Below are 26400 nucleotides of genomic sequence, written 5' to 3' on the forward strand. Positions count from 1 at the left end.
CGGCAGTCAAGTAGTCAACAAAGTCGTGTTTTTTGTCATTGAAGGAGCAAAAACTAACTATCTTTCTCTCATTGTTTATTTTATTGTTCTCTTTATGCGCTTATAGGGGCTTTTTGCATTAGGCGCTTTACAAATGTCTTATAAATATTAATATTATAAAGTTGGAATTGATGTTGCACTTTTCTTTTGCTATGTGGTTGTTGTAACTCAAGTTCGTTTTCTGCAATTATTTTGTTTTTCTTTGTTTGTGTTGATGCATGAGGCTATAGGCCTATTAAAAAATGGCAAGATGAGATCAATAGGAAAAGAAAAATCTAGCCTATTTTCAGGAGCGCTTATTTATTTTATTTTTTTCTTGTTTATCCTGGGAAATCCATTCAGTAAGAAAAACTCACTGATCTCCCATGGATCCCAGCTAATCACAATTAACAGAAGTGAACTTAAGATAAAAGGGTTCTGTAAATGGGTTCTTCACGTGCCGCCCATGAACTGTTCCCAAAATCTATGTTTTGATCGCTTATAATCTTAAGATACTAAAATATTCCATCTAAAACACCACCACGCCATTTTGTAAAGAACATCTGTCTTGTAAATACTGTATTGGTGCATTCTTTACCACGCTGCCTCTCCTCAGTATATTCCAAATCCACGCCCCCAGACGAAATAAATCGATCCTGAGTATTCGATTTGAAAGTAGTCGATACCCCACCAGCCGCTCGTAAAATAATGTTGGGTGTGATCATTTTCAGGGGGAAGTGACTACTCCGATGTGACATTACGGCCGCTGGAAAGAGATAAAACCTTAACAGCTTTCCGTGTACTTCTCAACAAATTGATTATGTCTTCAAGGGAATTTGAGGTTGGTACAATTCATATTTGTTTGATTTTATTATTTGGGGCAAAGTTGTTGACAAATGCTGCTTCACGTAAATTTTTGTTAACCGGATTTACATTGCACTAGTTTCGTGAAGAATATTGCATCAATAAACTGACCAGTCAGTCCGTGCCGAACCTTAGGGGCGGGCGCAAAAGGGGGTGCACAATTGTAGAAACATTGTTTCTTAAGAAGGTTCCTGTCCATTTAAAGACAGTGGACTCAACACTATCTCAACATATGCATAAATTATAAAAAATAGAATAACAAACCTGTGAAAATTTGAGCCCAATCGGTCATCTACTCTTGTGTCATTGAGTAGGTATGTGACAAAACACACGCACAGCAATCGTGAAAGTGTGCAGAGCCTCGTTTTCGTTTTTTACGTCCGTGCACATATTCGGGCTTGCGCGGAACACATCAGCAAAAAGGTGCCCTAGCAATCACCCTTTTAATGACATTTCAGCCATTCCATTGTGACTCGCGTGACAATCTCACTGGTTTTTCAACTTTTGAAAGATCTATACTCCAAAATATAACACATGGCTCTCATGTAACTCAATTTATATAAACTCAGTGAAGAGCCCTATAACAAAAAATAAAAAAGGAAAACAAATTGTGTAGGTATCATGTTTTTATAGGAGTTCCAAAAATGTGACTCGCGTGACTGCCAAAAAATGAAAGGTGTTGCATCCCTGTATGCCATTGCCCAGTCGTGAGAACTCAGAGGAACTTTTTAGTTCCAGATCACTATATTATACAATAAAAAGTACAAAATAAAAAGTTTTAATAAAATAGAAAATTTGTTAAATGCAACGTGACTCGCGTGACAGAAGTTTGTGACTCGCGTGACAAGTGAGAAAATATACAATAACTAAACAGGATACTGCATAACAAGAACATTTTATTTCATTCAGAACACTCAGAACTTGAAATTGAATCTTTTCATAAAAGGAAGAAACACCTGAAGCAACAAAGGAAAAATAATCTGAACAGGCTTTGACTTAAACATGGTAATGTTGGGGTGGTTCTGAAAAGAATTGGTGGTTTAACAACACTGTCTGGTCGAAACGTTGAGTTGTTAAACCACCGGTTCTTTTCAGAACCACGCAAACCTATAGAGAGAACCCTTACTAGAAATTATTATATTGTTTTGTGATTGGGTAAATGACTTTTTTCTCACTATGCTTGGCAGAGTGGTTAAGAAACCACAAATTTTGGTGTGAAGTTCTAATGGCATTAGACTGTGTTAGGCTGAGTACATGTAAATTCTGATAAGTAATTTCTTTATTGATGCCCCCCTCCAAATCTAACTTAAGAATACTGTCTTAAAATATCCAGTTTCATCAAATATTTTTGTTTGTTCTTGTTTTAAGTTTATCATTCCTTGTATTATTTAAATAATGCAGGTAAATTATTCAGATGTGAGCACATTGTACAGTGCAGTATGCAGTGTACATGTAGTTCAACATGATCTGCTGACAGTGTGCCAAGTTATAATTGTACACTAATAATTCCTTGTTCTAACAAAAAATTGGGCATAGTAGTATGTTCCAGTGGGCTGGGGGTGCTTTGGTAACATTCCATAGACATCATCCCCAGAATACTTTGGTAGCTTTTGCTAACCATATAAGTTATTTTTAGAAAAGTACACAAGTTATTATGACGTAGAGCACATCTCAATGATTATGGAAAACTAATCGATTTGCTCAGAAAGTATGTGAATCTTGGGCCATTGCACTTTCAGTGGGACTGAAATATTTTGTACAAAACGGCAGTCAAGTAGTCAACAAAGTCGTGTTTTTTGTCATTGAAGGAGCAAAAACTAACTCTTGCCACCTTGAAATTGATGTTTAGTGATTAATTGTGAGTTGAAATGTGATGTTTAAAAGCAGTTTATGGTTGCGTTCATATTTTCTTTTGATCCGTAAAAAAAAAAAAAAAATAAAAAAAAATCAATCGCAACATTAAATTCATGTCACAAAGGTAAAAAATCGGCCGAGAATGGTACTATTTTTAACAATTATATTGATGTTTTCACGCCATCTTACTTGATCCATGGTTTCTTGAGTATGTCTTCATTTGAAAACTGTTATTATTTTGTCGGAATCCCTGTTCAAAAGTACGATGTTTGTAGATACTAAATTGACTTTAAAACTTACAATCTATACTATTAAAAGCGTAACCCGCGCCATCTTGAGTTGAAATTAGAAGGTCCAGTGGCATGGCATCCTTGTGGAAATCAACACGGTTGTGTATGTGTAATTCAACACGTTTGTGTGGTTTTAGACGTCAGGTTGCAAGTCTACAAAACCCCGACCCAAACTCCCACTTACGAGTCATCTGATTGAAGAAAGTTTGGGCGGCGACCATGTGTCAACCACTGGTCGATGTTGTTACCAGACTTCCTAGAAATCTTTCTGACAGGTGACTCATTGGACAGTGTTCCGCAGATGGTTCTCCGGATTGGTTCACTCATTCCCCATTGCCCGCCACCTGCCATTCGATCAGAGAATCAGAGGGAGCTGTTTCTCACATTGTTTTATACTACCAACCTCTCCCCATTACTCGTTACCAAGTAAGGTTTTATGCTATTAATAATTATTTTGATTAATTACCAATAGTGTCCACTGCCTTTAAAACTGTAGTTTACGTATTAACAAGCATCTGTTCCTTGGTCCTGCATGCTGTGTTAAAGCCATTGGACACTTTCGGTAAACAGTATTGTCAAAAGGCCAACACTTAAAAAAATAACAAACCTGTGAAAATTTAGGCTCAATCGGTCATCGGAGTCGGAAGGAGAAAATATCGGGGAAAACCCACCCTTGTTTTCGCACGTTTCGCCGTGTCATGACATGTGTTTAAAATAAATCCGTAATTCTCGACAACGAGAATTGATAATTGTTTTAATGTTTTCTCGAAAAGTAGAGCATTTCATGGAATAATATTTCAAGAGAAGTCTTTCACCATGACCTTCTGTAAACCCTGTTAAGGTGTTTGTAAATCTGTGACCTTTTTTATTTATCTGTGCCGAAAGTTCATAATGGCTTTAAGATGAGATGACTCAAAGTCAAAGTCATTGACTGTTTTAAAATTTTAATTCAACCTTTTACTTAGGGGCCTACTTCTTGTTTTATTTTAAATTTTACCATGGTTTTACTCTCGACAAGCTTCCTCAGTCCTCCTTTATTTTCAACAAGTGTTTTTTTTTGCATAAAAATGGTTTTCTTATTTTTTGCCTAACGGTTATTATTTTCATGTTTACCTTTCATTTGTTTGTTTTGTGTATGCATTGAAAAAAAAATTGAATTTAATTAAAATATAAATTGAATGCCATGTACAGTATTTTGTATCATAAAATCTTTTTTTTTCTCCTCCTTCTTTTCAATATTTTTTTTCAATATCCGAATGTACTCCAACATTTAATTGCAAAAGTCACAGTGAAACTTTGTTTCTGATTTGTGGCTGTGGAGAATGCTTTTTAAATTAAAATAAAGTAAAAAATTGTAAATGATCTGATTCCCATCTTGTGAACACAAAGTCACAACGTCAATATTGGTGCGGAAACAGGCTAATTTTTGTTATAGTAAACATTTTTCTAATTATATTGACCTATTTGTCAACATTTGTATCAAAAAGTATTAGTTTGGGAAAACACTGGACTAATAACTTTGCTTGTTCTAGAAGATATTTTATTTGATGTATTCCTTGTCACTACTGTGATTGTGTTTATTGTATTTTTCAGAGTGCCACCTTCGACCCAGAGCAGTACATTGAGCAGCTTGCATGGCGTACACAGGGCGGGGACTCCAAGGAAGGGCCCCAAGACTTTGATGCCAAGAAGATGCTAAGGGCCTTTGAGAACACCATCGAGGAGCTCAAGTTGCTCAGTATGAGAATGGAGGAACGAACCGGAAAGCTGGATGCAAATATTCGGGCTGAGACCAAGAGTCATGCCAAGAGGGTTGCACAACTCCAGGAGAATAATAAGGTACTTATAGTTTTAAAACTGATTATTCAATATTATTTGAGTGACAGATTTACTATCAAAATCGTTTAACATCATAATGTACCATGGCCAAGTTAACACAACGATTATTTGTTGAACAGCCTGACTAGTGGGTACTGTTGCTTGGTACCAAATGGCAAGTGGTCATTGTGCAACAGGCAAAAGCAGCTGCCAGTCAACAAATTTGAACAAGAAATAACTACAAATAGTAAGCTTGCAGATAAATTCTTTCTCTTGAAGACGAGCAGCTCTTTTGAGAGCCAACATTCCCCCAAAATTGATTTTACACATGGTTGTACCTGAATGTTTGATCTTATTTTCAACATCCTTGCAAAGCTTGAAAAACCACTTAATCAACAAATTGTTGTTGGCATGATGACAGTGGTGTCTGGTAGTTGTTCAAACTTTGCCCTTATTAAAGGCTGATATACGTCATTGTATACTAACCTTGTGGACAAGGGAAACAATAGATTTATTTGATAATGAAATCTTATTTTACAGATGGCCTTTCTCCACTTTCAAGAGCTGGATGATCACATTAATAACGTGGCTACTAAAGTTGTTCATCTTGGTGACCAGCTGGAAGGAGTCAACACACCAAGGGCCAGAGCAGAGGAGGCAAAGAAACTTATTGAATATTTCTCTGAGTTTCTTGATGACTACGGGCCGAAAGCTGAAGTGTTTAATGATCCATTTCAGGTGAGGATTTTTATTTTATATTTTTAATTTTTATTTTTTTATTTTTCATTCAAGCATTTACACAAGATTACAAATAGCCATTTCAAGGGACTAACTCAATTTTTGTTTTTTGGGGGGGGGGTGGAACAGTCTCACCAAGAGCAAAGACTATTTTAATGAGTTTTTAAATATCTCTAAGGCTTTGCCACTTCTGATTTGTTTTACTTACTTTTGCTAGTTTCAAAAAGAGATTCCTTTTTCATTTTCATTTTAAGATTGGATTAATCGTCACTTTGATTAGTCCTGGCCATCTGGGAATGGGCTTCTCTTGGCCTCTGATTTCCATTGTTGTTCTGGTCAGTGTTCAATTGACCCCCACCCCTCTCCCCGTACACAGTAGGGCCTATAAGTTTGTGTAAACTCATGACTTGTTCTTGTTATAGCTCCAGGATGCAGCCGATATTATTCAGAAATTGCAGCTGATATCACAAGAGCTTCCTCAAGAACAGTGAGTACAAACGAAAGCGTCTACTTCTTCTTAATGGCAGTACAACTTTACCATGGTTGTTTGTTTGTTTGTTTGTTTGTTTGTTTGTTTGTTTGTTTAGATGATCTTCCCATCAAGGTAACTCGGCAAACTCCCACATGGGGATATTAAACACCAAGCTGGCAACAACCAATCTCTCTCATACAAACATTGGTTTAAAGTCTATGATTATGAATTGCACATTCAATCAAGAAATTGTGATTCAGTAACTAGACAATAATATTTATTTTAGTCATTGTGAAATCAGCGGTTAGCTGGGGATTCGAACCCACAATCTGATTGCAATTCCTGCAGTCTAACCACTTGACCATGGTGTGGCCATCTTTCATTTTACCCATTTGAAAGCGTCATTACCAAAGCAAGGCTGGAAGTACGAAAAAGTCTGAGACCTTTTTAGTAGGATGAGAGTTGGTGTTTGTTAATGCGATTGCAAAACGGAGGCAAGACGGAGATGGTGGCAGCATCCTATTCATACTGTGAGACTACTAAACAAAACCTTTACAGGGGTCAACTTCATTTCTCATGTTACATGTACACTTCTTTTTAAAAATGGTCTGATGAGAACTTGTTCTGCTGTTTATCTGCTACCTTTAGCTTAGTGGATAAATGACATGTCACATGCACGGTACAAATTGGAGACAGCGGAGACCTTTAGATGAGCTTTTCCCATTTATTTGCACTCAGTGTATAACATTACACAGGTGAAACTATAAATAACAAATACATAAATAGCTAATAAATGACACGAAAAATGCACATTATTAAACAATTAAGGGAAGGGGGACAAAGGCGAACCATATCAGACTAACAAAAACAACTTTAAATGCAGAACGAGATACAGCAATAAACCAAGCAACGACCGAGGGCTGATACAACAGTGAAACTTGAATATAAGACACTACAAAGACAAATCCGGCGTTAAATTACAACAGTGAAACAACTAATACATTTAATAAACTTACATCATTGCCGGGAGAAACTCAGAAACTACGTCCGTGCACATGGTAAATGTTCTGCGGTATTCTGGGGGCGTTCACCGGTATTCTGATATAAACGTTAATTATAAACCAACAATAAATATACAGGAAACAACGGGGGCATTCTGAGGTATTCTGATATAAACGTTATATAAACCAAAATATACAGGAAACAACGGGGCATTCTGAGGTATTCTGATATAAACGTTATATAAACCGACAATAAATATACAGGAAACAACGGGGACATTCTGGGGTATTCTGATATAAACGTTATATAAACCAAAATATACAGGAAACAAGGGGGGACTTGTACACTACAATATAATTCCAAGCAATAGAATAAATACTGAATGAAGCAGCAAGAAAATGAATTACACAAGAAATTAACTCCAGAGACTATAAGCCGTAAAAGGGGGACCGAGTGAGTTGGCTCAAACGGCGATAAATAACTATAAGAAAACGGCAACTTGCTGAATATGCCGAACAGGAAAATATTAACATAAGGGAAGTTTTGACTGCGAAGGTTAAAATAAAGATGTTTATACATAAGGGAGATAAATGCTAGAAATAACAGTTGTAAACAGAATAAGGCTACTTACGGGAGATGGCTACGGAAAATTACATGACTGAGAAGAACTAAAATATACATGAACAGAACACAACGGAATCAGGAACAGAAATCACTTTGAAATACAGGCACCCAGGTATATGTATACAAAAATAGGGGCTTGCCACACCTTAAACGAAATTCCTTAGATGCCCGCAGGCGATTGTCTGTGGCCACTGAACTTTGACTTTATGCAAACAAGGATAAACTGATAAACGTATAAATTACAAACAACAATATAAACACATCACCGGTGGGAGATGACATGACATGCTTAGCACAAAGTATGGCTTCGTGTTTACACTGCAGAGTCTATCTGATCTGTTGTATTTTAAGGATTTTCCAGACCAGTAGATGATGTTGTGTTTTATGGCCTGATGTGGTCAAGCGGTTTAGTGCATTTTCACTCAACTTCTGGTGGTTGAGTCATCAGGATGTGGGTTCAATTCCCGTCATGACACTTGTGTCCTTGAGCAAGATACTTAGCTATAATTGCTTCTCACCACCCAGGTGAATGGGTACCTGTGAGGGCAGAGATGGTGCTTGTGGTTAGTTTAGCTGGATGTGCTACACATTTGGCAGCACAGGCTGTATACTGCCCAGGGAACTGAAATTGTTTAAGGACTGAAATAACTGGCCCGGTGACCAGGGGTAATAATGTTGGAGCACCATGAGCGTCATGATTATGTTTCTTTCAAGAAATGTTGAATACCTAGAGTCAAGAGTGAACTTATCTGTCAAAGTTAAAACAATAAACTGTAATTTGGATTTGAACTTTTTAATTTGAGCCTAAAATTGATTTTGTATTTGTTTGTGATTTAACAGATTTGAAAAGCCAAAGATGAGAATACAAGGTTAGTGGAGCAACCTATTCTGCCATTTATCATTAATACGTGGTGGTTATTTGTTCAATTGATATGTATATTTTTTTCGTGAAAATGTACTTGTAACCAAACTTTTGAATGGATAATATTGTCATTGTTTGAAACGATCTCTTTTTGTTATTTGATTACAGAGAAGTACAATCAGATTGAGGATGAATTGATCACTGAGTTCCGCTCGGCATTCCATGAAGTGGCCACTGAAAGAATGAGAGAACTCGCAGGAATACTAGCTCACTTCAAGGTAACAGCTTAGAAATTCAATGCAGATTTGGGGAGAGCTGGGGCTTAACTGTCGGATATGTTCACGACTTTTGGGAGGTTATAGAAAAGTTTGCGGTAACACCATGTAATAACAATCTCTAAATGAGTTGGGGTGGTTCTGAAAAGAACCGTTGGATTAACTCGACGTTTTGATCAGTATGCTCTGATCGTCTTCTGGAGAATGAGGAATTTTGGGAGGTTTATGGATGGTTTTGAATGGAAGGGAAGAGTGATGACTCAGTCTTAAACAGCCGTTTTAAAACCTTGCTGGGCTGTGGCCATCAAGGCCATTACCCTGCCGCTTTTAAACAACGGTCTAAAACTTTGCAGGGTCGTGGCAAGGGCCATTTAAAACCTTGTAGGTAGTCTTTTAGTCCCTTATTGATGACCACCAACTGGTGACATGCCTCACCGATTAATAGTTGTGGCTGTAGTTGATAAAAACGAAATAAAATGTCACAGGTTTTTTACCTCTGTTAAATAATCAAGAGCCTACGACGTGGTTCGATTAAGAATATCGGAATGTTTGCTGAGAAAGAAAACACAACAGACAGCAATTTAATTAGATTCTCTTCTCTCTCAATTATAGTTATTATTATTATGAAAATTATCTCAATATCTCAATATCAAGGATTCAACAAATACAACACAATACATTCAGTTATAAAAACAATCAATAAGGCAATGGTTCAAAATCATATTAACTCCTTCAGTATTATCAACGGTTCACAACTGTGCGAAATGGTATTTGAACGGCAAATCACCAAGGTGAAACACAAGTAAAAATACTCAACAATATATGAGTCTGAGGAAATATTAACAATCGCAGGTTTGTAAAAGGAAACAGCAATAATAAAATTATGTTATAATATGCAATTTATAACAGAGTCCGACAAAAATAATAAGAATTGCAAATTGCCTGACAGATTCTGGCTCAAAAATAAAGTTCTTAACATGAACGCTGAACTGTTTTGACTGCTATTTTTTTATGTGTGACATTCACCCGGCATGCAAATCCAAACCATGCATATCAGAATTTTCCTTTATGTGGAAATGATCTTTTTATATCTCCACAGGGCTACCACCGATGTGTCGATGCCTTCATTGAAGAAAGCCAAGCAGTAAGACAAATTCAATATATCAGTTGTTCATTGAAGTCTAGTCTAGGGGGTATATACTTGCAAAACACAAATTTTACCAGATTCTTTGCCTAAATTATGGCCTAAATTGTAATATTAAAGTGCACAAAAGTGTGTTTGTCATGACTAAGTAGAGTGTACTGAATGTTGAGTTTGAACTTTTTATAACTAAAGGATCGTCTAAAATGCCTTGCACTTCAACACTGAAGTCCTAAGAAACCTGAAAAGAGTAAAACAATGAAGATATTTTCTGTGTAAGATGTACATTGTATGTTGTGGGAGAACCCCAAATAGAGACAACCTACATCAGTGAGTAGGAACTGATAACACTATCCATACTCAAGGGTAGAACTTGAACTAGGGAACATTTAGAGGCGAAAACCAGGGCAGGATACCAACAAAATTGTAAAGCCATTTTGGTTCCGAAAGGTGATGGATCATTCAAAATTAAAAAAAAAATTTGTTATAATGTAGTGGCATAATTGTTTTGGTCACTGGACTCTACAATCCTGGCTCTATATATCGTTGGGCCCCCCTGCCCCCTTTCAATGTTGGTTCTCATTGTTGCACAGTCTTCTGTGTTCCAGTCAACATTGAACGGGAGACAGGGGAGAGACTGTTTATTGTCAGGGGAAGTGAACAGGGAATGATTGTTGTAACGTAATTTATCTTCAAGTACGCACAAATCCTCCAATCAGATTCGCAGAATGGAGTGGTGATAAAAACCTATATTGCACGGCTAATATCACTACCATGCGTATTGTGTGTTCTATGTCACGCGCCAAGTTTGCTTGAAGATAAATACGTTATCACACGCACGCTCATGGAAATACGGAAAATATAGCGCGTCTGCGTCCCATATCCAACTCGGCCTTCGGCCTCGTTGGATATGGAACGCAGAAGCGCTATATTTGTCCGTATTCCACTCGCGCTTGTGTGATAACTTATAGAATGGGTGGCCCAAGCATTTTGGTCGAGATTGTAGTTCTGGAGTCTAACCTTAGTCACTCGTAGCACTCATGTGTCCATTAACATTAATTGCTCCCCATCACCTAGGAGTGGGTACCTACAATGTTTGAGGGTAGAGATTGTTGGGGTTGAGATGGTTTCAAAAATGTCCTTTGGCCAAGTAGTGATAGTTCAAGGAGCTTTGACACTTGTTTTTAAAGGCCCATGAGTTCATACAACTAATATGTACAATTTATAATCTGTGATTTATTTCAGAATACATACATTTTCCATGATGTGTATGAAGATTTAATCCCTTTATGTAAAAAGGTAAGCAACTGTTTTCATAAATATCAGTATAAAGCTGGATTTTTGAAATGTCTAAAAGCCAGCACTCGAGGCTGACCTACACAAGCTTACAAATAAATTTCTACTCACTACCAAGGTAGTTTAGTATGCAATCAATGAGTGTTGAATCCATAACATTGTGGAGTGATGGCATTGTTCCTAACATAGCTTGTTTTGTATTTTGGAATCAGGTCAATAGCTTAGTACATCAGGTATTCAGCAGCCCAGAGAGTGTGATGGGAAAGTTTGTACTCAACCTGTATGAAGTCAAACTACAGGTAAGCCTTTACTGCATACATCTAACTCTTAAGGAAAAATCCAAGCAACTGGACCTTTATCTTCCAAATATGTGGCAGTAAAAGATATTCCACAACTTTCTCAGATCTTCATTCAAGCCATTTGTAAAACAGTCCTTTTAAACATTTCAACCAATCAATTGTAACGTTTATATGATGCCATATTTGAATGATCTTTGCTCATGTAGTCATACAGTAAACTCTTGTAATCAGGTGAGATTTGAGTGACGTTTTGAAAGTTAGAAGTGTAGGTGATTGCCTGATAATGTATCCTTGACAGAAAAGGCACAGTCACCCAAACTGTGTTTACTTCTAAGAATGAATAATGCAGATCCGTTCGAACTAGAGCGCAAGTTACGATTTTTAATTTTTTTGAAGGTCAGGTATGCTGGACCTTAGAAGTTCAGATATCGTTTCACCAGCAGCATGATATTGTGTCTCCACTAGATAGGAGCCAGTGCAAGTCCATTAGGATAGGTGTTGCATGGTCAAATTTCCTTGCACAGAATCATTAAGTGCTTTAACTCACATATGATAGAGATAGATCCAACTTAAAAAGATCATTTCACAGACCAAAATAAAACTCAAAATACAACAATTTTAAATCTGCTATCCCAGGAACATGTGAAAGAGAAGCTCTCCAACAAAGATGAGGACCGGGAACACTACCTGAAGCACCTCCATGAGCTTTATGCACGGACAGGTCGCCTGACTGCAGCGCTGTCTGACTACAGGCTGGGCTCAGATGCACACCTCCTCACCAGACTCACCAAGCACATCTTCGAGAAGTACCTGCAGGGATACATCCAATGTGAGGAGCTTCACCTACGAGAGAAGATGTCTGAGAATCTCAAGTCGTACTATAGTGTGCTCGGACATCAGAAGAAACTGATTCAACAAACTGGAGGGTAATGGATGTTCCATTTGATATTTATTAAAACGGAAATATAATATATGTACAAATTGCCTTAAGTGGTAAAGATCAACAGGGCTAGAAATTAACGGTGGATCGCAGGACTGAGGCCAGTGATTTAAGCGTCGGCCAGTACACTTAAGTTTGCAAATAAAAATTCTTTAAAAAAATGAAAAATGCATTTAGGGCAAATACAAGCTCTAAGGGGTCACACAGTTTGAGTGTTATGATTATCGCAACTAGTGTTGTGATGTAACCAATACAAATGTGCCAGTTGGGAAGTAAGTGCATTCTGCTCTACCAGCCAGGCTCTTAGTGATGGTACCCCTGCCTACTTCCTTACAGACTGTGCAGGGGTTAACCCTGTTTCAGCCCAAGGAGTAGCTGGCAACGTGCCCCTGTTGATTGTTGATTTTGATCGATTAAGCCTAAATCATTTCAGTTAAGTCCGGCCATAAGATGTTAGGCAATCTCTCCTAACAAATATAAAAACAAAAACTTAAAAGTATACAATCCGTAAAATGGGCTGATTTAATCTGCTACTGGAGCTAACCTAGAGGCTAACCTTCGCCTGTTTTGGTTCTTTCCTTTGACAGCCTTCAAGATCTACAGAATAAACTACGCACCAAGGCGCCCCTCCACATTGGTTCATCAGGTCCTCAAGTGGACTTCAAAGGACAGACTTTCCTCTCACAAGAAATAGCCTTGAATTTACTCAATGAATCCAAACAAGCATTCAACAGATGCCAACTGGTGAGTTTAGCTTTGCTCTTTTAAAGGGAAGGTACACGTTTGGTAATTACTCAAAACAAATATGAACTGAAAAACTTACTTGGTTACGAGCATTGGAGAGCTGTTGATAGTATAAAACATTGTGAGAAACGGCTCCCTCTGAAGCAGCAAAGATTTTGAGAAAGAGGAAATTTCTCACTGAAATATTTAAAGACTTCTAGCCAGAAGTCTTTTATTCCTATCTGAAAGCACACAAATTCGTCCAACAAGGGTGTTTTTTCTCTCATCATTACCTCGCAACGGCGATAACCAATTTAGCTCAAATTTTCAACGGCTTGTTTTTTTGTGCTTAGGTTGGGATACACCAAGTGATAAGACTGGTTTTTGACAATTACCAAACGTGTACCTTCCCTTTAAAGTAAACCACAGAGCGAAGGTAGTAGTCTCATAAGGCACATTTTCCAGAGATACAATGTGCTGCTAAAGAATGCTTGAGGTTGAGAGACTCTTTGATATACTGTAGAATTAAGTTAGAGAATGCTTTGTTCACTGATGTTTTGAAGGTGGTGTAATGTCTAACTGTTAACTAGTGGAACTATTGGAGAAGAGTATGTATGAGTTTAATGGGTTGTGAGAAAAAGATACGTGTAGCAATGTTTTGGAGCCTTTGTTGTCGGTTTATGTCAGCTTGCCTAATGTCATTGATGAGAGAGTTGCAATAATCCAGTGTAACACAAGGGCTCTGGCAGCAGTGTGGCATGTGTTTACCTCACAACAGTACCACAGCACATAAAAAAAACCTATTTTATCCCAATGTGTTTCTCTGTTTGCAGCTTTCCACCCAGTCCACCTTATCCACTCATGCCATCAAAATCTTTGACATTCTGACTGAGTATCTCTGCCAGGAGCACATTGAATACGCTCTTGAGATCGGACTTCAGGGTATCCCGTCCTCTGAACCTAAGAGCTTTCCACAAATCTACTTCTTCAATGTTGCCGGAGAGGCCAACGCTATCTTCCATCTTCTAGAGAAACAATTCAGTGATGTGCTGGTGCCGCTGATCAGGTAAGTCCAAGTCCGGACTTTGGTTGATTTATTTTAGACAAAGTAAGGGATTCGATTGGAAAACATAGAAGTCTCAATCTGACTACAGTTTGTACCAATACCACTCCTCCAGAGAATTTTTTTCTGTCTCAAATGTTGCCATGAGTTAGCATGAGTAAGCACTAGGAGACCCCAACAATTTTCATTGCAGCAGTTGAAATAAGCATGTCTATGCACAAAATATCTGACAAAATTTATATGATTTTCAGTTGTCTTTAACTAAAATTCGACCTCTGCATTTGATGAAATTTTCACAGTTTGTTTTGTGTAGTAATAACTGGAGTAAAAATTAATACCTGGCAGCCTGGCTAAAGCGAAACTAGTTTCTTAACTTGGAAGTAGAACAATAAACCATTCTGGTTGTGGAATTGACAACTCAAGATTTAGCATTAATATTCTTATAGACTTGGAGATTCCTTAATCCTTCTGAAGTAGCTTTTTCTTTAGTGACATGAATATAGATTTCTCTATTGATGTTTTACTAACAAGTAGAGTGTTTTATCAGTTTACGTGTAGTTAGTCTGCCAACCAGCAGTTTTTTCACTTCAAATCCTTCCTTTATTAGTTGTTAAAAGGGCTATGTCGTCATGATCAAAGCAGGCCATTCAACTCTCACCTAGTAACTGCACACACACGCTCCCTCTGTATCATACCTACAGTGTATGGAGAGTGCCTGAGATTGGTCCTATAACTGTTTAAGAGTTCATATTTCCACGTACAGTCACAAACCTGCTTGCATCCTGACCACAGAGCCCCCTTCAAGCTTTAACAAGTATGGTCCTGAAATGTTTCTCAAATTGTCAAAGTTTGTTTATGTCTTTTTGACATAAAAAATCCCAATCTTACTTCACTTGTCAATCCTATATAGCCTTTCATAATTGTCTCCAAACAATGGCTAACAAAAAAACTTCATTAAAATAACACTTTTATTGTCCAGCTTTGAACCCTGGATTAAAGAAAGTTTATTCTATGAGTACCACATTAGCTGACCAATGGAATACACCTCAATTCCTTATTCGGAAAATCAAAATGTTTTCCACTATTTGGATTTTTTAAATAACACGTTCTTTCAACCTGGCCTATACCCACCACTCACCCACCCCATTTCTTTTATGATTTTCGTTATAATTAAACACACTTCTTTTGTTTTTTTGTCTTCGATTATTTCACCCCTTTTTTGTTGCGTTACGTATTTCCAGAGGCTTCACGCCTGCATCAGAGGGATTGTGCTTAGTAAGGTGGGACTCCCTATGTAGCTTCAGCACTTTTGTTTGTGTATACAACTAGCGTAGTCTAGATGCCCTTTTATAGAATGCACATCTCTAATGGCCTGCCTCCTAATCCAATTAATTCTAACGATATCCCATTCTTCCCTGAATCATCCCCTTATTTGGACTGATTTTGATTGATTTATGGGCCTTGAATTAATTCACACAACCCTTTGCAGTGGCGCTGGGTGGCTCTTGCTTTTGCTGTGGTGCCCTTTGCAAAGTTCCATAGATTTACAAGTTCCCGTTCTTCCAAACTGCATCCCCTGATTTTGATTGATTATAGGCACCACCCTTTGCAGTGTGTCTCTTGGTGCCTTTTGCTTTTGCCGTGGTGCCATTTACAATGTTCTACTTAAAGACACTGAACACTATTGGTAATTGTTAAAGACCAGTCTTCTCACTTGGTGTATCTCAACAAATGCACAAAAATAGCAAACCCGTGAAAATTTGAACTCAATTGGTCGTCAAAGTTGCGAGATAATGGAAGAAAAAACACCCTTGTCACTCCAAGTTGTGTACTTTCAGATGCTTGATTTTGGGACCTCAAAATCTAATTCCGAGGTCTCAAAATCAAATTCAAATATTTTACTGGAAAATTACTTCTTTCTCGAAAACTACGTTACTTCAGTGGGAGCCGTTTCTCACAATGTTTTATATTATCAACAGCTCTCCATTGCTTGTTACCAAGTAAGTTTTTTGCTAACAATTATTTTGAGTAATTACCAATAGTGTCCAGTGCCTATAAGACCTTTCAAGGGGAAAATTTGCCGCGTCACTGAGAAAAGCTTCATGCGCAAAGCCTTTCTTAGGCATTTGAAAGCGCACACTATGCAACAAGAGTGTTTTTTCTTTCATTATTTTCTGGACACTTTGATGACCAATTGAGCCAAAAGTTTCACAGGTAGGTTGTTTGATGCACATGTTGGGATACACCAAGTTAGGGTACTGATCTTTGACAATTACCATAAGTATACCCTGTCTTTAACTATACCATGTATACTTGTAACTCACAAAGGTTTTCAACTTGCTGATTTAGAGGCCACAATTTCTTCTCTGTGTTCATCAGATATAATTTACTAGAATAGAATGAAACAAACTAATAATAACATTATTAATAGTAATACAGGAGTCTTATAGCTACTCAAGGCTCTGGAGAAAAGAAAAATACTTTAAAGATATTTGTAACTAATTTGCACATTCCATATACTTTCACAACTGAATTTATGTTAACCGAATGTGAAATAAACAAATTTCAGTCACACTTACGATGTATTGAAAGCAATAGTGCAACACAAACTTGTTTATATAACATGATATTTTACCAAAACCGATGTACTTTAACCCAACTTAATGTTTTCTCTACACTAAATGTACCCTCAAAAGATTATTCAGATTGTTAACCATGTGGTGTTTGAAACTGGTTTTATATTGTACTCAATTTTATGCACTTCACTTTGAACTCAAAATCAAACCTTCTACTCTGCTCAGCCGAGTCAGAATTTGTGTGCATGACTTTTCTTCCTCTATTAAAACTAGGTTAAAATTTGTTAAGCCCCTGAAATCAAATTATTTAATTTATTTGTGTGTATGTATTACCGTTTATACTAGTTTTTTGGGGAAGAGGGCCAGCGGGGGGCTGTAAATGTATATTGAAGAGTAAGCACTGTTCCAGTGCAAATGTACACAGGTCAAGTCCACCAAGTTTGAAATTTATGTTAATTCACTTGCAAAGGACAGAAATATGTTTGGTCTTTTAAATTTTTGTTGGGTCCAGTGAAAGTTCCAAGCAGCAGGACCTATGGCCAAGTTTTTTTTTTTTTTTTTAAAGCTGGGATAATTTCTTAAACTAAAATCTTGTTTCATGTATTTGTATGTAATGCTTTAATAATGGATTAATCTTACAACTGTTTTTGAGATGTGTTATCTGGATGAGTGTACTTTGACCTCCTCTGGATTTTTGAGAAAAAGCTTTTGCAGCACTTAGCATAGTGCATACCATACATGCCATATCGACTTGCTTTCTTATTTTTTGCATTCCATCTTTCATCATTCCAATCAAACGCTGAGATAAGATTAATGAAACCAAAATATCCTGGATTTTCTCTATTTCCATGTATTTTTTCATCATTAAAAACAAATGCTAAGCAGAGAATTGTGAAACCAGAATGTTTTCTTTTTTTCTGTTTTTGCATTCTTCTGCCATCATTAAAAGCAAATGCTGAGCACAGATTTGTCAAACCAAAATCTCTACACTGAGGTTTCTTCACCATCTTTTCATTTATAGCTCTGGAAAAGAAATCACAGTCTTCAACATTTTTTTCTGAGCAAGGGTTTATGTTAAGATCGTATCTCATTTTGTGGCAAATGTTATCATGTGTACACAAAAAAGCTAGTGTTACACATTTCATGTTATGCTGTTATGAAATTAGTGCGGCTTTGAGCTGGCTCAGCACAATAACAAAGGTTTTGCTTCAGGAAAGATTTGCGTCTAGTTGGGCCATGGTATGTTTATTTATCAAAAGGAACCTTCCAACCTTTAGCCCTTACCCAAGTGTCTTCAAGCTGACATTGTCTTCAAGACATCTTTGAACAGCAATTTACAAGATATGTTCATGCTTTGCTTATTCTCACCCAGTCTTTTCCTCTTCTTCGATTGTTCAAAAAGGTAAAAGAGGTCGGAGTCGTCAATTAAAACGTCTGTAAAACACCGTTGCTCTGTGCTTTTTGGTATGCATTAAACTCACTCAGTAGGCATCTATGGTGAGCTACCCACCCACTACCTCCAAACCCAAAACAGGTGTTTCAACACTCAACTCAATCAGAGAATTTCATTGATTTTACTCTAACCACCCCATAACCCTTCTAAATCCATCCCCTGGTTTTACTTGATTCATCTTGCCTTATTCCTCCATCTGGTTTTGTCCCCTCAGTTCCTCTCCAGCACACAGTGAATGCGTCCAGAAGAAAAAGCAGATTATGGAGCAGATGGAATCCAAAACAGAAATAGGGCTGGAAAGGTCAGTGTCTTATTTCCAAATGTGTGCAATAAACACCACTTGTGTACAATAATGTTCATGTTTGGATTCCCTGCTGTGCTGGAGAACCTTCCATAAAATACTACAATTTAAGTTGGTAGGTCACACATTTGGTTCCCATAAATTCAAAACTTGCTCGCAATAGTTAGAATTTTAGTTTGAAACGGCTAATTCTATGTTCTAATAAAAAACTATGCACCACTTTAAGAAAGACCAAATACGAGAACGCAAAACTTTAAAGAGTCAAGGCCCAGTGATGAAAGTCCTCGCCTTCAGCTCAGTCTATTATTGCACAGCTGCGACCCGCCAGTTTTAAACAGCCATTTAAGACCTCATCGCCTACTCTTTTATTCCCTTATTCATAAATACCTAAGACAGTTTATCCATTCTGGTTGGTCGAGAGGGCATCACGTTGGGGTGTTATAACGGATGATATAACACCAGTAAAAAGTGTTGAAACATGGGCGTGACACACAAGCTTGCACCTTTGTTAAAAGACAGTTTCTTCATTCCTATTGGTTGAGAGGAACGGCTGGAACATTGTGCCACATCACGCGATACGTGCTACGCGCACAGCAATCTCCTTATAAGTAGTTGTTTACTCGAGGGCCTTACCATTTCATAGCTGTAGGGGTATTGTGTTGAAAGAAATCATTGATCAATTATAATTTTTGTACTTATTTTACATTTTGAACAACAAGTGTTGATGTTTTTTTACCAAAAAATGTAATTATGAATGGGAATCAAAGCGTGTTGAATCGGTTTTCAATTAGTGGTTTAAACCCGCCGAGGCCTGGTTCTTAATAATTTACCTCGACTTCGTCTAGGTAAAATTATCAAAGAACCAGGCCTCGATGGGTTTAAACCACTTGTTGAAAACCTCTTCACCACACATTGATTCCCTTATTTAAAAACACCTGACTAAATTTGTGGAATATTATAATTGCAGGACATTGTCTACAATTTGTGGTTGGATCAAATATTTATTGGACAAAGAGCAGAAGAAATCGGACTTCAGACCAGAGTCAGAGGAAGGCCCGATGGAGCTGTACTCTACTGTGAGTATCTAGTCATTCTAGTTAAGATATGGTGTGAGTTTGTTTACTTTAACCCTCTTACTATCAACATGTTTCTCAAGACATCCAACCCACTGCTCACTATGCCACAACAGTGGCATTTTGGGGCACATACTGTGGCTGTTTGGGGTACATTCAAGCTGATGGAGAGAGTAGAGTCATAGCCCACGATGCTTCAATGTGTGTGGTAAACTAGAGAAGCCACCAGCTGTGCTCAGTTGCAATGTAACTTTTGCCACTCATGGAAGAGATAAGATTCTCATCCTTGATGAATTTCTGCAGTGGCAATCTGTGACAATGATAAAGTGTGGCATGAGTTACTTCACAATAATGCCATAGCATATGGAAGGTTTTGAGGTATTTTGGAATATGCATTTGCAACTTTCTGCACAAGAATGTGCATCTTATTAAAGTAAACTTGGGGTGTGCTGCAATGAGTTTTTAAAATTTCATTACATCCTTGATGCTTGATGCTTGATGAATACACACCTAGAAAGCTAAATGCTTGTCCAAGGTATGGTATAGACTTTTATCATGCTGTCGCCATCTTGGATATGTTCCCTGTTTCCATTAATAGTAATGAATGCTTATTTTATCCAGCCTCAGTTTGGTTACAATGAGTTGGAATGTAGTCAAATCAAGATGACCACGCTGTGAAAAAGTCTATAGGCGTGCTCGTGTTGGCAGCCTTGAAACCTTGAATTTTACAGAATATCCTCATAAAGCTGGTGATGGGTGGCATCCTAACACCCTTCTGCAAGAAAAATTCTTTTGACAAAAATGTATGTGATAATGTTATCTTCCTCAACCCACTTCTGTTTCAGGCATGTGCTAAGGTGATCCCATTCATTGAGAAGCAAGTTGAGAACATTAAACGTTGTCTGGATGGCAAGAATGTGACAGCAGTGCTGATGGAGTTTGGCATCAGGTTTCACCGTGTAATCTTTGATCATCTTCAACAGTATACATACAACTCATTAGGTTAGTGTAAGGCCGTAACTGAATTAGTGGATACAGCTACGTCTTTGACTATTGCTAACGGTGTTGTTAAGGTTGTCCATACTTTGGCGCATGATGGCGTGGTGATCGAGCTTAAGCCAAAGCTGTAGCCGCCAATTTGAACACAGCCTAAGACCCATCTCCATGATCTGGGGCGGTATTCACGAAACTACTTAAGTCACAACATAATAAGCACCCCACTTAAATTCCCAACTTAGACGATTCTCACCGACTAAGTGGTATTCACAAACCGTTTGCGCTAAGTGCCCCGCTTACTTTCGCGTCTTAAATCTAAGTGTGGTCCGAGCTGACTTAAGCGGGGCACTAGGGTGTCATGGCCGCTTTTTTGCTTGTTTTGCGTGTCGCGAACCGCCCAAATTTTAACGATAAAATTCATCGTAGAGCGATAGTATTTCGTTTAAGGAGTAATCCAATAGCAGTATTCACCGACGGTGAACTTTACTCACGATATAGGCTGGATAGAAACGGTGTTTTATTTATTACTAAGCTAATAAGAGAGAAAATCGACCCACCGACTGAACGATCCTGCGCTATTCATGTGTAAATCAATGCAATTGCACTACACTACAGTTCTATGCATGTAGAACATTCCAACGTGGAGAGATACGATAAAGATTTCTCAATCATCTGTGTCAAGAATCATCAATATTGTTTCAGCAAGCTCATGCCGAAGGGTTGCTGATTTTACAAGATGGCCAAGAAATAATATACAGCACACAGGTGAGCGTTTTACTTTTTCCAAAAGTAAATTTTGGCTATAAAAAAACGATCAATGTTCGTTTTATATTATTTTTTATTCGGCAAGCAAATAATGTCACAAGAACTTCCATTAAACATCACAGAACAACTCAAAGCATTGTCGAGAGAAGCATCGGTCAGTGGAAACGACGGTTCCATTGCTTATATATACAAGGTGAAACCAGGCTTTCTCCAGAACGGACCTGCCGGTTATCGTAGCGTGTGCAGTCAGTCCTTCCTTTTTACCCAAACTTGGCAAAACAACGAGGGTCCTTCGTGATGTAGAATTTGAGGATGACCTTGCAATGGAACGGCAAATTCCCCAACCGGAACAATCACCACAACAAAACGGCAACATCGTCAGGAACTATGTGGTTCACACTTATTTCCAGTAAGTTCAAGTCCAAGTGTTCAAGAAAAATGAGAAGTGCACTTTACAATTTTGATTAAAGACATGACTTGTTTATGATTACACGTCCTCCATTGCTTTATGACACAACAGAATACTACTCTGAGTTGTTTGTTCACACACGCACTCAGATGGATACATTAATTGTATTACATTTCATAAAACTATTTTCATTATGAAACAATCTTCATAAATCAATATTAACTAGGTCAGTTCGTGAAGAAGTGAGTCGCAGGACGGCATTGCATGCAAGTCACATACCAAGCTGGGTGAGTTTATGTTGTTGGGGGGGGGGGGCATAATGAATTTATTTATATATAAAACAAATCATAGTAAAATAATGGTGTTCACACGACGCATTTTCTCATTTTTGTAAAACTTTAAAAAAAAAATCAAAACACATAGCGCATCAGCATGCTTAATGATTTATAACAATAAATAACAAACTATTTTAGTTTTTAGATCCAGTTTGCAACTTCCCGTATTCTTCATCATTGACCTCTTCTGTTATTGCTCTCTTTCTAGACCCCGTCATTGAATGCTCTGTTGTTGGCTCTCACAGTCTCAGATGAAGGGGTTGCCGGTGTTGAACTGCTTTCCACAACATAATTGTTTTTAATTGAGCAGTTATCGCTATTTAAGTGTAGTATTAAGCTAATTTATTTTAAATTAATGTTATTATAAATGCACAAATACAACTAACTAATTTTGACTCGAATCATCGCTTTTTCTCGACATAGTCCCACTGTTTCAATGGAGCAGGAAGTATCCTGCGTACACCGATGATAAAATTCAACATATTGTAAGGTTAAAATATCCTGTGGAATTATTACTTCTGATGAATATTATAAACCCAGTACTCATTAGGTCCTGCGGCATTGGCTGTAGCCACTGACTTTTTTAATAATGTCCAAACATGGCAAGCTGTTTTATTTTGTTATTAATATTATGATGCAGACAAATATTGAATTTTTCATACCAGTTTTCACCGATTTCTTTCCCTTTCTTGAGACTTTTCCCTTTAATGATTAGGCTATAATTTATATCAAATATACCTATTTATTATCTTACCTAAATGGCTTGCTTACTTCCCATAAGTTCATTATTTTATTTATCAAATGATTGATTGATTGGTGGACGAATTTGACTCGTTAATTTTGCTGTATACAGTACAACCCTTTAGAACAATAAAACGATGTAGTATTTCATTCACATTTTTACCTGATTCCTTTCGATATTGCGTGGCTTCCTCCCATTTTTTGCCAAACCAATTTTGCCAATATTTATTTTGTTAAATCGCGCGCGTCTAACATTTTTGTCAAGTGTTAAACGTATTTCTTTTCTATCATTTTATGCACGTGTAATTTCATATTAAGAGTGGGACGCGCGCGTTGATAAGTGAGACCAACGCACACAAAAAAGGAGAGGAAAAAAAAACATGATTAATTTATTTAATAACATCCACTCCCGTCATTCTGTGGCACCGACGGTAGCGAAAAGTATTCAACTATTCTCGTCTCGGGGTAATGATAATTGATTGCCTCTGAATCACCATAGTAACCATTGATGACGTATGTTTTGTGCGCATGTGCACTAACTTGATCTCAACAACTTAATTTTTTTAGATTTAAGTGGGGTACTAAGATAAGTGGGGTACTTAGATGTTTTGTGAATAGCTACTTAAGCGCCCCACTTAAGTTAGCGGGGTGCTTTAGACTAAAGTGAAAACTTAAGTACTCCACTAAGTTAAGCTTCGTGAATACCGCCCCTGGCCCTAAATGTATTGAGCTGCTTAAACAGAAAAAGATTGCTTCAATTTGCTGCTTAGCAAAAGCATAAGGAGGATACAATTCATAGGTTGTACATCTTACATGGCATTTTGGCTGGTGACCACTTTTCTGGTCTCCAAAATTGTCTGTGCTGCGCTGCATTTTGTGGTAAAGTAGCTCTATGATATTGATCCTAGGTTAATGAGCATATATGAAATGGGAAATCAGCCAAGACTTCTCATTCTTAACTTCACTGGTGAGGAGTGAGTCGTGAATTGGTCTCAACGTTTCTGAAGAGTGTTGGAGATGCTGGTCTCTTTAAAGGGATTCAGAGTTTTCAGTGTTGAGTCAGCACTGCTCAGATACAAATCTCTTCTGATACCGATCCCTCTTCAGTAATTTGTATTGCTGGTGAAAACGTTTAAAAACTAACATCCCCAGTATACTCAAGGTTCTTTGTTTTGTTTGTTTGTTTAGATGGAAACTCGGCAAACTCCCAAAAATATAACCACCAGCTGGCAAAAACCAATCTTTCTCATACAAATATTTGAAACACCACGTCTATGACTATGAATTGCACAGATCAAGAAACTGTAATTCAGTAACGAGACAACAATACTTGTTCTATAGTCATTGTGAAATAAGCAGTTAGCTTCGTAGGATTCGAACCCACCACCGTGTGATTGCAAGTCCTTATCGCTATGCTCTTGTTTATCTTGTGATCTTCTTTTCATGACCATTGTTGTTTTTACTGCTTGATCTTGTATTGCAGGTGCAATGTTGGTGATTTGTGACGTGAATGAATACCGCCGTCTTGTTAAATCCTTCAAAGTTCCGATGGTGAATTCGCTATTTGAGAAACTCCATGCACTATGCAATCTCCTTGTAGTAGTGCCTGAGAACATCAAGTCTGTCATTACAGGAGAACAACTGGTAAGACTGCTAACTTGTCTAATACTAGCATATATAATCCATTATAGGTTTGCCAAAACTTTATTTTATTTTGGTGGGACAGCCGTCGCCATGAAGATTATTCTATACCCTTTGTTTTGTGCTGTATGTTCAGAAATAAGTCTGGAAAATTACCCAGTATGTCTGCTGCAACCTATAAATTTCAAAATCTTTTGTCTAATTTTAAGAAACTTAAATTATTTGTCTTTTATCCAAACTTTTGTTACATAAATGCAAAATGAACCGTTCACTCATTCAATTGCAAAATATCATCAGCAAACAACTATTAACGCTTTATGCAATTTCATTGTTGTGCTTGTTTTAATTTATGAAAGGAAGAAAGTTTTAGAGGGAAATGTTCTTACACAAGCCAGTCTTACTCGGGGTTTTGCCATCAGTTTTCTTGCAATGTTGCAGAACAAAATGTGTACACCAAGGCTAAGTAGCAATATTTGAATTTCCTTTTCTAGGGTGGCCTGGACAAGAACACCCCTATGTCATTTGTTCAGCTCAGAGCAGACTTCAAAGCAGCCAAGATTGCCCAGCAGCTCAGGTAGCAAGCTCAGTACATCATCTCTTACCCTGAGATACTCGCCTCTATTCATCCAATAGACACCTTGCGTAATGCGAAATGCTACAATGACGCTGAGGTCACACCCACGTGTTTATGCACAAAGAACAGCTATCGTTCAATGATTTGCCTCCTTTGGCTTCAGTGGGGGTGCTTTTCCATATCAGCTTGTGAAATTTTTTTTTAAACTCTGGATTCTTAGAACAATTTTGTGTACATACCTTTTAAGCATATCTTGTCAATGGATTATTGCAGATTTCTTGCCCAACGAAGAAGATTTGTAATGAAATGTAATTTATGTTGAATAAGTATAGAGATCCATGTACATATAATAGTAATATTGTAAATAATTCTAATCAGATTGCATTATCTGAAAAATCAATTGTAAAAGCATAGTATGAATTGTATAATTTGTATTGTTTCATTTTATTTATGAATTTATTTTGTATTTTTATTAATATTGTTGTTTACCCTGACTTACTCCAGTTATTCAGTCCTTTATCTCCACAACATGATATCGTATGTTTTTAATATCTCCTAGGATTAGTCCTACGTTAGGACTAGTCCTAACTTTTTGTGAAATCGACCCCTTGACTTACAGAATAACCTTTTAATGCTCTATATTTTATAAAAGCACCTGTATGAACAGAGTTATACTTCACAAAGCCCTAAGATTCATCTTAAGTTGAGTTGTCAGTATCATTACTAGGTACATGTGTTAGTATCACCATAATGATTTGTATTTTGATTTCACGCTTTTTAATAGCAGTTAAGATTGATTTGCAGTTAAGATCAACATTAGCTCTTTTTGAAATCGACCCCAATCTTATGGGTATTTAAGCACTGGGACCTGTTAACCTGTGGAGAAGGGGAGCTGTATCTGTAATGAAGCTGCAGCAAGGAAACAAGTTTATTTTGACCATAACAAAATCAATAACCATTGTTACCCCCTCAAAATGCCTTTTGAAGGAGAAATACAACTAAAAGCGGAAAGACATACCGACCGGTAGTATTGCTACCACTCATGCTTGGACTCATAATACAGAGGTGCCCCCTCAAAAGTTTCCCATATACTTTAGGATTTCTCAACGGGAGTGCCCTTTGCAAAATAAAAATGGCCCTGCCCCTCAATGGATTGACTGTTTATTAAAAATGTGCAACAAAATAGAAAAATATACACCATTCTCTTGATTTATCATTTGTTTACAATTTCAAATAAAAGAATATACAATCATGGAA

The 26400-nt window shown here is 37.4% G+C and overlaps 1 protein-coding gene across 2 annotated transcripts; it reads left to right on the forward strand.

Moving 5' to 3' along the window:
* The first annotated feature begins 717 nt into the window (after positions 1-717).
* On the forward strand, positions 718-26400 carry LOC117291826 (exocyst complex component 5-like). Of its 2 annotated transcripts, XM_033773757.1 has the most exons (18): positions 718-859; positions 4620-4865; positions 5385-5582; positions 6005-6069; positions 8521-8549; positions 8711-8820; positions 9917-9961; positions 11204-11257; positions 11467-11553; positions 12190-12479; positions 13081-13237; positions 14050-14282; positions 15521-15559; positions 18523-18609; positions 19577-19685; positions 20528-20684; positions 24412-24572; positions 25061-26400. In XM_033773757.1, exons 1-18 carry the CDS (start codon positions 839-841, stop codon positions 25145-25147), a joined length of 2175 nt encoding a protein of 724 aa, XP_033629648.1. In that variant the 5' UTR covers positions 718-838; the 3' UTR covers positions 25148-26400. The 2 variants fall into 2 exon arrangements, with proteins under 2 accessions (XP_033629648.1, XP_033629656.1); XM_033773765.1 differs by lacking the exon at positions 15521-15559.

The sequence above is a fragment of the Asterias rubens genome, chromosome 1, assembly GCF_902459465.1.
Source record: "Asterias rubens chromosome 1, eAstRub1.3, whole genome shotgun sequence".
In the NCBI taxonomy this organism is placed as follows: Eukaryota; Metazoa; Echinodermata; class Asteroidea; order Forcipulatida; family Asteriidae; genus Asterias; species Asterias rubens.

Bases quoted from the DNA above. Each gene is read 5' to 3' on its own strand.
- LOC117291826 (XM_033773757.1), top strand. From the start codon at position 839: ATGTCTTCAAGGGAATTTGAG. The intron at 8,821-9,916 runs GTAACAGCTTAG...ATATCTCCACAG, and splicing joins GAATACTAGCTCACTTCAAG to GGCTACCACCGATGTGTCGA. The intron at 15,560-18,522 runs GTGGGACTCCCT...TTGTCCCCTCAG, and splicing joins GAGGGATTGTGCTTAGTAAG to TTCCTCTCCAGCACACAGTG.